A 12,521-nucleotide genomic window follows, 5' to 3' on the forward strand; every position below is an offset into this window, starting at 1 on the left:
CTGTATTTTGTGGTCCAAAAATCCACAAAAATGTGGCACCAATGAAAACTTCAGTGTGAGACCAAAAAAAAAAATGTTTGCCTGGGGTATCTGAAAGGGAACATATGGCAATTTTGGTGTAAAACAGCTGACTCCTAAAATCACACAATTCTTGTAGCACATAGTGTTACAAGGGCCTCAGTAAGAAGAGGTTAAACACAGATCCCTACTACAAGGCAGTGAAAGTGGGGAACCACACGATGTACAAACAGAGGGCATGGGGAAAACGACACTAACAGGAAAAGTGAAATCCAGAAAGAAGTAACTAGCTGAAAGACAAAAAAGGAGAGGAAAATTATATATATAAAACAAAACAAAAACGCAGAAATGCGAACGCCTACACCAAGTCTGTGCTTTGGACAGACAAAAAATGGAAAAAGGAAAAATAACACTTTAAAAAAAAAAAAATTTTAAACAAACGAACCCATATTGTAGGTAATCTTCATTTCCTAATCGTTTAAACTTTAGTGCTGAACACATTTAAATGTTTAAACTTTAACATGTTGGGAATTTTTGTAACTGATTAAAATCCATCATGAGAACTCTCCATTAGAGTGCTGTTACTTTTTAAAATTATTATTATCAGTATGTCACACTTACACATTTTCATGAAAAGACTCTGTGCTGCTTAAAGTGAATATTGATAGGTATGACAGGGAGTTCACTTTGTGTGTGGAGTTCATCATACGAGGTAAGAATCTATCATCCCTAGGCTGGAGCCTCACCCCAGCAAGACCCCCCCCCCTTCCCCCCCCTCTCCCCTCTCCCCTCTCCCCTCTCCCTTCCCCCTTCCCCCTTCCCCTCTCCCCTCTCCCCTCTCCCCTCTCCCCTCTCCCTCCCCTCTCCCCTCTCCCCTCTCCCTTCCCTCTTCCCTCTTCCCTCTTCCCTCTCCTCTCCCTCACCCTCGTAGGTGCAGTAGTAGAAGACGTTGAGTGCTTCCACTGCAGCGGGTCCCCTCTGCTTGTATCCAAAGATCAGGTCAATCCACTCATGCAGGTGAGCAGACACATGCTCACACTCCTGCAGGGGAAACAAAGCCAGCATCATTATCTTAAAGTGATTCTATTCTTCCGTTGTTCAGTAATGTTCAGTTTAGAAAGAAAGTAAGTATTCAGAAATACTGCAAACATTTGATCGTTCCTTAACACTACACTGCCTTCTTGGTTGTATTTTATACAGTGTTTAATTTTGTATCTGTCTATTTCTTTACAGTAATAATGAATATGTTACGTCTATTAATTATTATTATAATGTACAACCATTACAGTAAAACCTAACTGGGACCAGGGGAAGAATTGAATTAGAGCTGTGAAATTGTTTAGATGACCTTCCTAATCAAGACACTTAAAGATACAATTCAACCTCTTTACCTGTAAATGTACAACATACAATACTGAACTGTTCTGTAAACACCAGATATTGAGGGGTGAAAAAGCACATTTTCTAGGTCAGCAGCAGAGCAGAGCACATTACACAACAAGACAGGCTTCAGCGCTCGACTGTGGAATACACTTGACAGTGCATCTCTGGACTAAGCTGACCTATTAAAGCTTCAACGGACAGGTAAGATACTGGATGGCATACCAGTGCTTTCCTGTGCTTTCGGATGAAGTCCTCCTTGGATTCAGCCCACTTTGGTAGAACGACGTTGTGCACTTTATCTAAAGACATCTGCAGGGAGCCGAGGTCGAAACCTGAGGAAGAGAAACAGAGTAAGAGGAGAGTGGATCATTAACTTGCACACAAACTCCAGCCCAGAGCTCTGTGAGTTCAGCAGGGTTACATCAAAGCAGGTAGAATTCCACCTAGAGCACATGATCCCAGTGTATTAGTTGTTACAAGTCACCTAGTAAACTATTCTGCATAAGAAAATCCTTACTACCTGCCAATCTAAAACGTATATGACGAAGATTAACTGTAATATGGTTTCCTCGTAGTTGACGAACTCCACACACCGAGTGAACTCCCAGTCTCTATGTTGCTTGGGTCAGGAGAACAAACCAATCTCTTTCTCAGAGATCCTTAAATAATCCTTGCTGGCGCCAGAATATTATCCCTTCTCCATAAAAACACGCCCCCATTTAGTAACATTGTCCAATTTTTGAAAAAAAAAAACATAGCATAGAAAGAAAGGGGGAAAAGGAGGGAGGGATATAGGTGTGTGGAGTTCATCGACTGCAGGTAAAAATTACAGGTAATCTTCATCTTCTTACCTAGTCATATGAACTCCACACAGAGTGAACCTTACCAAAGGAATAGAAAACAAGGGTGGAAGGTCAGATGTTAGTGCATGAAGCCGCAGATAACACAGTGGTTGAGAAAATGACACATCCAATTTATAATGATTTGCAAAAGTGTTGACAGATGACAATGTAGCAGCCTTACAAATGTCCTGAATGGGAACCGATTTGAAATTTGCCCATGTATTAGCCACTCTTCTTACTGAATGGGCTCTTATAGATCCTGGAATATGTTTCTTGTCCAGTCTATGACAAAACTCTATACAAGAAGAGATCTTGTGTCCTGATGGCCTTCTTTTGGTTCTTATGGTTCTGTGAATATAGAAATTAAATGCTCTCCAGACGTCAATTAGGTCGTCTGGCCTCTTCTTCTCATTTATGGGGTTTAGGGCAGAAATCAGGAAATTTATGACCTGGTCCAGCTGAAATTGTGTGTTACCACTTTCGGCAAGAATTGGGGATTAGGCCTGCAGACAATCCGATCCTTAAATGACTGGAAATAGGGTGCATCAATGACTAATGCTTGAAGTTCACTTACCCTTCTGGCTGATGTAACAGCCACTAAAAATACAGTTTTCTGTGTAAGAAACTTCTCCTCACATGTAGACATAGGTTCAAAAGGTGGTCCCATGATCTTTTTCAGTACCAGACTAAGGCTCCATTGAGGAGTGACATGTCTCTTCAGGGGTCTTACGCGGTTGACTCCCTTAAGAAATCTTGACACCGCAGGATGGGAGCCCACAGATTGATTTTCCCATCCGGATAAAATGCTGGATATTGCAGCTACATGCACTTTGATAGAAAATACTGACAGACCCTTGTGGAATAAGTGGCTAAGGCAAGTTAAAAAAGTAGCTAGAGAGATATCTGAGTGATCCAGTGATTTGGTGTTACACCAAAGAACAATTTCTCTCCATTAAGTAAGATACTGACTACTTGTTTCCGATAATCCTTGTTGTCATTCAATCTCCAGGCAGTTATTTGTAATCATGAAGGGTTGTTGTGCAACATCCTCCCCTTGTTCTGAGACAGCAGATTGCACTTTACTGGTAGATGCAAAGGTCCTGCTTCTGCTAGTTCCAGAATCTCTGAGAACCAAAACCTCTTGGTCCAATAAGGGGCTACCAGAATAATAATGGTCCTGTCTCTCTTCACTTTCCCGAGTACCGCTGGGATTAGAGGTATGGGAGGGAATGCATACATCAGTGTGGTTCACCATGAAATGGACAGACCATCTGTTGTCATTTCTTCCTTTTCTTGAAACCAGGAGCTAAACAGGGCCAACTGAGCATTCTCTGTTGCAGCAAATAGGTTTACCTGTGGTTGACCTAACTTTTGGAAAATCCTGTGTAACACTTCTGTAAGGATCTTTAGGGAAGAGATCAGTTTGTTCTCCTGACCCAAGCAACATGGAGACTGGGAGTTCACTCAGTGTGTTGAGTTCATCTGACTAGGTAAGAAACTCAGCTTCCAGGTGAATTTGTGATTTAAGTTAACCTTATCCAAACCATTTAGAAATTTGAGCAAAGAGATTAACCCTTTGCGGTCCATTTATTCAGCACGTCTCAGGCGCATCAGATCAAATTTATTTTCACACATGCAGTTTATTTTAGACGTGCTGTTTAAAAGTATTTTTTTTCACAGTAAAACAGGTTTAAAAGGCACTGCATATCAACAGGACACTCAGTACTGCATCTCCAGCCCCGCCCCACCCCTTGTTCGCTATATTTTTCACATACGTCTTAATAATAGTACATACCGATAAATTCTCCTGATCACTCGTTTTGTCACCAAACTCCTCAATAATGCGATCCAAGTCATTATTCTATTACTATAACATTACTATAACATTTAAAAAAAGCTCTGCAAATGTCTGCGATATTCTTTGAGCGCTGGATGCAGAAGCAGCTATCTTGTTTGTTTATGTCCGTGTTATCTATGTTGTGTCGGGGCTATCAGTATTCATGAGATACGCCCATTTTTTTTTTTTTTCGGCTTCTCTCGGCTCCTATCGGTCTCACTCGGCCATTGAATGGTTTTCTAGGCTTTTTCTGGAGAAAAAACGACTAGAGACCTGTTTTTTATGTCTTTTTGATGATGTCGGACAGGGTCCGACATTGGACCGGAAAGGGAAAATTGCAATGTCGGACCTGGTCCGACATAGGACCGCAAAGGGTTAAATCATTTTACAGTGTTTTTTTGTGTTTTTTTGTTTTTTTGTTTTTTTTTTAACACAACAAGCATACAGTACACCAGTGGCACACAAATCTGGTCCTCAAGGTTTTATACGTGTCATTAAATAATTGATTAAGATCTGGAAGGAGTTTATATGGGTACAGTTAAAGTAACTTAGGGTGCAGGTAGAAAAAAGACCAGAAGGGCTCTGGACCTTGAGGACTAGAATTGTGCACCCCTGTGATAAATACTTCCTAAAAGTGTCTGACATTGGTTAATTAGTATGAACTCGGAAGAGCAGTTGTCTCACACAGGGCTTAAGATCGCACTCTCCAGCTTGTCAGATCACAGTAAAGCGACAGCCGAGAATGGCACAGGGAGTACCGGCCAGTCCCTCTCCACTGCAGGGAGCCAGCATCTCCACTTACCGTTCATGTTCTCCAGGAACTCTGGGAAGTAGAAGAACTCCGGAATTAACTCCTTCACGTCCACAGGGTTCTCCACACGTGCCTGCCAGGCTGCGTGCACAGAGTGGAACTGTCTGTCTGCACAGTCAAACCTGGGGATCAATGGCAGCACACCATCAGAAGGGGGAGACACAGCACCACATTTACTTTGTATAACACACACTAAAAAAAAAAAAAACAGCACTTGTTTATGTCAAACTTAAAGATAATCATATTAAACTGAACTACAAGTTATTAACTACAGTTGTATTTAAGCAGTATATTAGGGTACTTTTTGAGTCTACACTGCAAAAGAGTGATCTAAAAATACAGGACGCAGTTGTCAAAGCCAACCAAGCCCTTGTATGAAGCCTGCTGTATGCGCCCTGCTGTGTATGCAGCCGTGTGCTGTGCTGTGCCCTACCTGCCGCTCTGCAGCTGGATGTGCAGGGTGGTGAAGGGCTCTGTCCGGATCATATAGTGCATGACTCCCGCTGCATTGGAGTAGTGTGTGCCGTAGTGGAATTTATCAATGGTGCCAGTGGAGTCCTCAAAACTCTCGTACCTGCGCACAAAAACAGAGCCAGAGACACACTGTGAAAGGTGTACAGAACGAAAAGAACATTATGGCTGCACATTGTTATTATGGTCTAGCCAGTATGGTTTAAGGGCTGGCGAAATGGTTTGTTATTTACATTTATGCAAGTGGCACTTCTGAAATATATCCCATGAATCATTAGGAAACAAAAATAACTTTATGGTTTCACACAGTTTCTTTTAATTATTATTATCTGTGACCTAGCCAGCCACATGGCCTAATAATCATAATTTAGCAGGCAGCAGAAAAAAGTTAGGATGACAGATTAATACAGATAGCTGGGCAGAGATATACAGGAGTGGAACAACAAATCGGAAGCATTTGTTACACAGGCTGTCCCATAAGTCAGGCATCACTTAAATGATATGAATTTGTTCCTTTTTTCTTAGACATTCCACACCTGAAAGAAATTTAGAAAGAGAACCGATATTGACAAGTATGCCTGTGAAGCCTGACTTATGAGACAAGCTGCAGGAATAAGTCAGTAACGGAAAGCGTTCTCACTTTTCCTTCACGTCCATGGCGTGCCGGTTGTTGACCACGCCGATGGGTTTGGAGAGGTCGCGGAAGACGGCAGGGTTGTCTAAATCGAGAGTATCGGAGCTGTAGTCATACAGGATCCAGGGGAACTAAGGGAACACATTGACCCACAGGCAGCCAGTTCAGACACAGACAGGGAAAAATCACGGTAAAACTATAAAACACTCACTTATGCTAAATTTAGTATTACTAAAAACTTAAATTGAAAACATTTGTCATTGAATTTAGTTTATTGTAGTATTTCTAAACATTGCAGTGTGTACAGACTCACAGGCACTCTCTAAAACCACTGACTTCATCAACAGTGGAGACTGACAGACAGACAAATCACACACGACATTTACACTCAAATATTGTGCCCACTAGGATGCTCTGTTAAATCGGGTGGCCACACTCCCGTTGACAGACAACATAGATCTTCTATATACACAAGATAGTCCCCCTCTTTTTTTGTTCTGTCCCTGCCGCTGTGGTGCATCATGGGAATCCAAAGAGTTCCGGTGGCGACTTTTCTCCTATCTTCTATCTTCATTTCCTATTCAAAGCTTTCTCTTCTGAAAACTATTGCTTTTTTTTAGCAAGATCCACCTGGATTTGTTTAGAGACATACGTGTTATTATTTCTACGATCTATTTATTCATTTGGCCTGACAAGGGCTCTTTATCGCCGAAGTGCTGTCCGAAATTGCCGGCTCTCATGAATATTCATGAGCAGACAAGACGGGTCGTGGTTTGAGCTTTGGCTTGGTTGTCAGTGATGGGATAGGCAGCGATCTTCAACTTTTTTGGTAGCGGGTTAATTAGGTCTATTTATTAGGTTAATTAGGTATATTTTTAATTGATTATTATCATTAATATTATTTCAATCACTACAATTATTAGGCTTAGGCCTACTATTAATTAGTAATAGTAATTACTAATTACTAATAATTTAAAAGTACACAGAAAAACATTATTTCACTTAATTATAGAGCAATAGTAGTTATTCATGTATTGTACGGATTGTGATGAACCAGGGCAGGACATTCAGAGCCTAGGATGGAGCCTGGTGGATCGCCAGCTCGTTACTGCATCGCCAAAAAGGTACAGACAGACCCAAGGCATTATCTGCATCCATGGATGCTCCAAGGCCACGTACGTTATGGTCGGTTTAGATTAAATTCAACAAGTATTTCAACAAAACTATAGTCGCTATTGTAAAACATGGGTTTTAAATTGCTGCTTCTCTTATACAGTATATAAAATATACAAATAAATAACAAAATAAATACAGTTCCCCTATTACCATAATCACACTGTTGCTATACGTTGTTCATAATTACATTTCTGCTAGTACATATAATGTAAAAATAAAAATATTACATGGCATGTGGACCTCTCCTTGATCTTGCTGAAAATTCCCTTTGTTAGTCACACACAACATCACTTTTACTTATTATTCTCTTAAGCTTTATATTTGATCCATGGATCTCAATGTAGAATTAAATCTTTTTTTTTTAAATAATATTTCTTCCCATTCAAATCATCAAACATTATTGCAATCTACCCGATATCAAGGATATAGAATCTCAATCACTGGCTATCCCAACCCCTTGACAGCCAAACCATGCCCCTGTCTTGTCTGCTCATGAATATTCATGATAGCCGGCAATTTCGGGAAAGCATTTAGGCGATAAAGACCCCTTGACAGGCCAATCTTTTTCAAAAGAGAAAGCTTTGAATAGGAAATGAAGCAGACTTTACATTATAAAAAATCGCCACCGGAACTCTTTGAATTCCCATGATGCACCGCTTTGGCAGTGACGGAAGTTCCAATGTTAAATCAGCGGAGTTGACTATCTTGTGTATGTAGAAGATCTTTACAGACATGCAGCAGCACACACATAGACTTCCTTAGCACTGGGTCCAGACAGACAGCTCACCACAGGGTATTGGGAGAGGTCATTGTAGGTCCTGCCGGCGATGGTGTTCAGCTGCATCAGGTACTCGAAGTTAGAGATCTCCCTGCAAACCCATTTCTGAAACGAGTCAAATAAAAATATGCAACTAAAAAACAGGAACAAGCATTTCTCCCGTTATAAAAAGTTTACCACAGTATTTTTTGCAGTTTTACCATGTTTTTTCCATGGTTATACTATGCAATTTTTGATAGTTTACCCTGGCTTTCCATGTTTATTAAAATGCTTTAAAATACCTCTCTGGGCTTTACAATGTCTAACTACGCTTCTTTTACACTTGATTATATTGTACTGTGTGATATTTTTATAAGAGTCTGCAGAGCCACACAGCTCAGCCTATGCAGAATTGTGTGTGCGGGGGCAGCCCTTACCTGTGTGAGCCCAGACGCCTTGAGCAGCTCCTGGGGTGAGCGAGACCCAAAGTAGAAGAGGTTCGGAGGGCGGAGACCCAGGATCCGAGAGTACACTTTGTTTCGAACCTGCAGGTTACAGACAGGGAGAGAAATTAGGCCAAAAAGAGAGCCATACACACACACACACACACACACACACACACACACACACACACACACACACACACACACACACACACACACACACACACACACACACACACACTTATTAGCTTATAAAACTATGCCATATCACCAACTCTCGTACACTGTGCGATTGTATGGTATATCTTGGATCTGTTATTTACTATGACTGCAAAGTGGATCAGAGTTGGTCAGTGCGCGAAATAGATTTTCTGCTACAGATGAATAAATGGATAGAAGATACTGTATTGTTGAATAAAATGTAATGCTAACTTACGGATGCGAAGTCTGGACCCTCAATGCAAAAATGACTCAAATTACCAAATGACTCAATGGAGTATGGAAAGATGCATGCTGGGATTAACAGGAAGAGACAGAAAAAGATAGAATGGATAACAGCGCAAACAAAATTATGCAATGTTATTATAAGAGCGAAAAAACGTGGGTGAGGGTCGCAGCAGACAGGCTTTTGTGGAAGAATCTTGGGGAGGCCTTCATCCGGCAGTGGATTGAAAAAGGCTGAAGATGATGGTATTCAAGTTCAGAGCTGTTCAAAGATGCCGAAAACAACAAAAATCACCCCTAAAGATTGGGTCATCGAGTTTGGCAAGGATGAATTTCATGTTGATGTTAATGTGCTGTTTTGTACTTCATGCAACAAGGCTGTAGATTACACTCATAGGCAGACCATTGTAGAACACAAGGGAAGTGCTAAATTGTACGAAAGGAAACGTAAACAAGATGAGGCTGAAACAGCAGGGCCATCGAAAACAGTGAAACAGACCACTGTGTTTGGATCATTTCAGCGTCTTACAACTGCCAAAGAACAGAGTGAAACTGTTTCAGATTTTGTCAAAATGTGTGTAAAAGCCGACATTCCTCTGTACAAAGTGGATCAATTGGCAGTTTGAGATGTTTTCAGTAAGCACATTTGGGAGGTGGTGCCATTCCAAAGTCAGACCAATTGTAGCTGGAATGCTGCAGCTCTATTTTAACAATAGCTGTCCGGATGAGGAAGACTAACTCGGAGTTGAACTAACATGAATTTTTGTTAACAGGGAACTATTTGTAATATTTGAAGAAATAAAAGTATGTTTGTTTTATTGATTAATGGCGCCGGTAAGCTTGTAACTTGCTTAAAATTTGAAAGTGTAACCATTTTTATTTTATTTATTTATTTATTTATTTATTTATTTATTTATTTATCTATCAGACACATTTGTCCAAAGTGACTTACACATGTTACACTGTAATACAAGGTCACAATTCAAGAATAATTAAAGTTATAAACTAAAATCCAACATAGAGACACAACAAGTGTAACAAGAACAACATTAAATACATTCAGTGTTAACTGTTACCCAATTGTACTTTTCGTGTGTTATCATGTGGCAGGGAAAACTCATTTTTAGCCCTTTTATTTTACTCGCGGAATAATGCTGATTTTTTCTTTTTTCATCTGAGAATTTCTTTTTTTTTTTACTGCAGAAAGCTAGGATCCCTAGTGATAAATATGGCAGCTGCACACTGAAGAAGGTGAGGACATACTATACGAAAATAATATTAGTCACGTTCATACTAATGAACATAACTAATATTAGGATTTATTTTTTATGGTTTAGGGATATATTATATATATATATATATATATATATATATATATATATATATATATATATTAGCATTAATGGGACAGATATGTGTAGCGTTACCAGGGTAGATGTGTAGTGTTAATAGGGCAGATATGTGTCCTGTAGAAACTCAGAATGTCGCAGTCTCAAGTCCTGAGGAAGGAGTGCAGTGAGTTTATAAATACATAAATGAATAAATGAAAAGGCACCTTCTTCTTGAAGTTGATGAAGTAGTGTGCCTGGTCGATGAAGAACAGCTCCAGGGCTGACCTGCGCAGGTTGTAGCGCCGCAGGTGCACCTCCCTCAGCTGAGACAGAGGCCGCTTGAAATCCAACCCGATTCCTGCAGACAGAAACACAGCACTGCTGAGCCTCTCAGGGTTACTCAAGAATCATCCAGAATTAAACCACAACTGTCACAGGAAATATCAGAACATCTGCATCGGGTAAATCATTTCCCCAGGCGACAGGTGATTTAGAATCCTTACGTGTGGTATCAATCCAACTTGGAGAGCATATACTACTGAAGCAAGGGGCTTTTGTACCAGGTGATATAAACCAGAAAACCACAGACAGTGTGCATATTAATTTAACCCCTTGAGTTACAGGAAGCATGTCAAGGTTTGCCATCTATTCTATGGGGGTTATTTCAAACTGGTCTGTCAGCGTGCATGCTGTATAGGCCAACATTTCTCAAATGGGCCACTGTGGCCTCCCTTAATCAACCTTCACCTTAAATCGGCACCGCTATCCAGCTTTCATTCATTACACTTTTTTTAGATTTAGCTGGGAATTGTGCAACATGTGACTGGAACAGCAAAGTGAAAGTAGCTTTTGTATTTATTTAAATTTAATGCATAAGTAATGTACTTTGTACATCGTTCATCTCAATACACCCCATCGTTCATGTCAATAGAGCAATACACCGTATCGTTCATCTCAACAGATTAATACACCCCATCTTTCATCTCAATACACCCCATCTTTCATCTCAATACACCCCATCTTTCATCTCAATACACCCCATCGTTCATGTCAATAGAGCAATACACCGCATCGTTCATCTCAAGAGAGCAATACACCCCATTGTTCACCTCAATAGAGCAATACACCCCAGAGTTCATCTCAACAGATTAATACACCCCATCCTTCATCTCAACAGAACAATACACCCCATTGTTCATCTCAACAGAGCAATACACCCCATTGTTCATCTCAACAGAGCAATACACCCCATCTTTCATCTCAATACACCCCATCGTTCATCTCAATAGAGCAATACACCCCAGAGTTCATCTCAACAGAACAATACACCCCAACGTTCATCTCAATACACCCCATCGTTCATCTCAACAGAGCAATACACCCAATCGCTCATCTCAACAGTAAAATATACCCCATCTTTCATCTCAATACACCCCATCGTTCATCTCAACAGAAAAATACACCCCATCTTTCATCTCAATACACCCCATCGTTCATCTCAACAGAGCAATACACCCCATCGCTCATCTCAACAGTAAAATATACCCCATCTTTCATCTCAATACACCCCATCGTTCATCTCAACAGAAAAATACACCCCATCTTTCATCTCAATACACCCCAGAGTTCATCTCAAGAGAGCAATACACCCCATTGTTCACCTCAATAGAGCAAAACACCCCATCGTTCATCTCAACAGAGCAATACACCCCATCTTTCATCTCAATAGAGCAATACACCCCAGAATTCATCTCAACAGAATATACCCCAATGTTCATCTCAATACACCCCATCGTTCATCTCAACAGAGCGATACACCCCATCGCTTATCGCAACAGAAAAATATACCCCATCTTTCATCTCAATACACCCCATCGTTCATCTCAACAGAAAAATACACCCCATCTTTCATCTCAATACACCCCATTGTTCATCTCAACAGAGCAATACACCCCATCCTTCATCTCAACAGAGCAATACACCTCATCCTTCATCTCAACAGAGCAATACACCCCATCTTTCATCTCAATACACCCCATTGTTCAAATCAACAGAGCAATACACCCCATCGCTCATCTCAACAGAACAATACACCCCATCTTTCATCTCAATACACCCCATTGTTCAAATCAACAGAGCAATACACCCCATCGCTCATCTCAACAGAACAATACACCCCATCTTTCATCTCAATACACCCCATTGTTCAAATCAACAGAGCAATACACCCCATCGCTCATCTCAATACACCCCATCGTTCATCTCAATACACCCCATTGTTCATCTCAATACACCCCATTGTTCATCTTAATACACCCCATTGGTCAAATCAACAGAACAATACACCCCATCGCTCATCTCAACAGAACAATAC

General features: G+C 40.6%; 1 protein-coding gene across 3 annotated transcripts in view; it reads right to left on the reverse strand.

Moving 5' to 3' along the window:
- The window catches only part of LOC117394352 (neurobeachin-like protein 2), a 137,857-nt gene that overhangs the window by 12,571 nt on the left and 112,765 nt on the right, over window positions 1-12,521 (reverse strand). For all 3 annotated transcript variants that reach the window (XM_033992526.3, XM_033992524.3, XM_033992525.3), the window contains 8 exons: window positions 10,372-10,505; window positions 8,367-8,474; window positions 7,960-8,055; window positions 6,003-6,127; window positions 5,325-5,465; window positions 4,883-5,013; window positions 1,624-1,733; window positions 942-1,059 (listed from right to left, as the gene is read on the reverse strand). In XM_033992526.3, the coding sequence (XP_033848417.3) occupies window positions 942-1,059; window positions 1,624-1,733; window positions 4,883-5,013; window positions 5,325-5,465; window positions 6,003-6,127; window positions 7,960-8,055; window positions 8,367-8,474; window positions 10,372-10,505 (963 nt within the window). The remainder of the gene's footprint in view (window positions 1-941; window positions 1,060-1,623; window positions 1,734-4,882; window positions 5,014-5,324; window positions 5,466-6,002; window positions 6,128-7,959; window positions 8,056-8,366; window positions 8,475-10,371; window positions 10,506-12,521) is intronic.

This window comes from Acipenser ruthenus, chromosome 3, assembly GCF_902713425.1.
Source record: "Acipenser ruthenus chromosome 3, fAciRut3.2 maternal haplotype, whole genome shotgun sequence".
NCBI lineage: Eukaryota > Metazoa > Chordata > Actinopteri > Acipenseriformes > Acipenseridae > Acipenser > Acipenser ruthenus.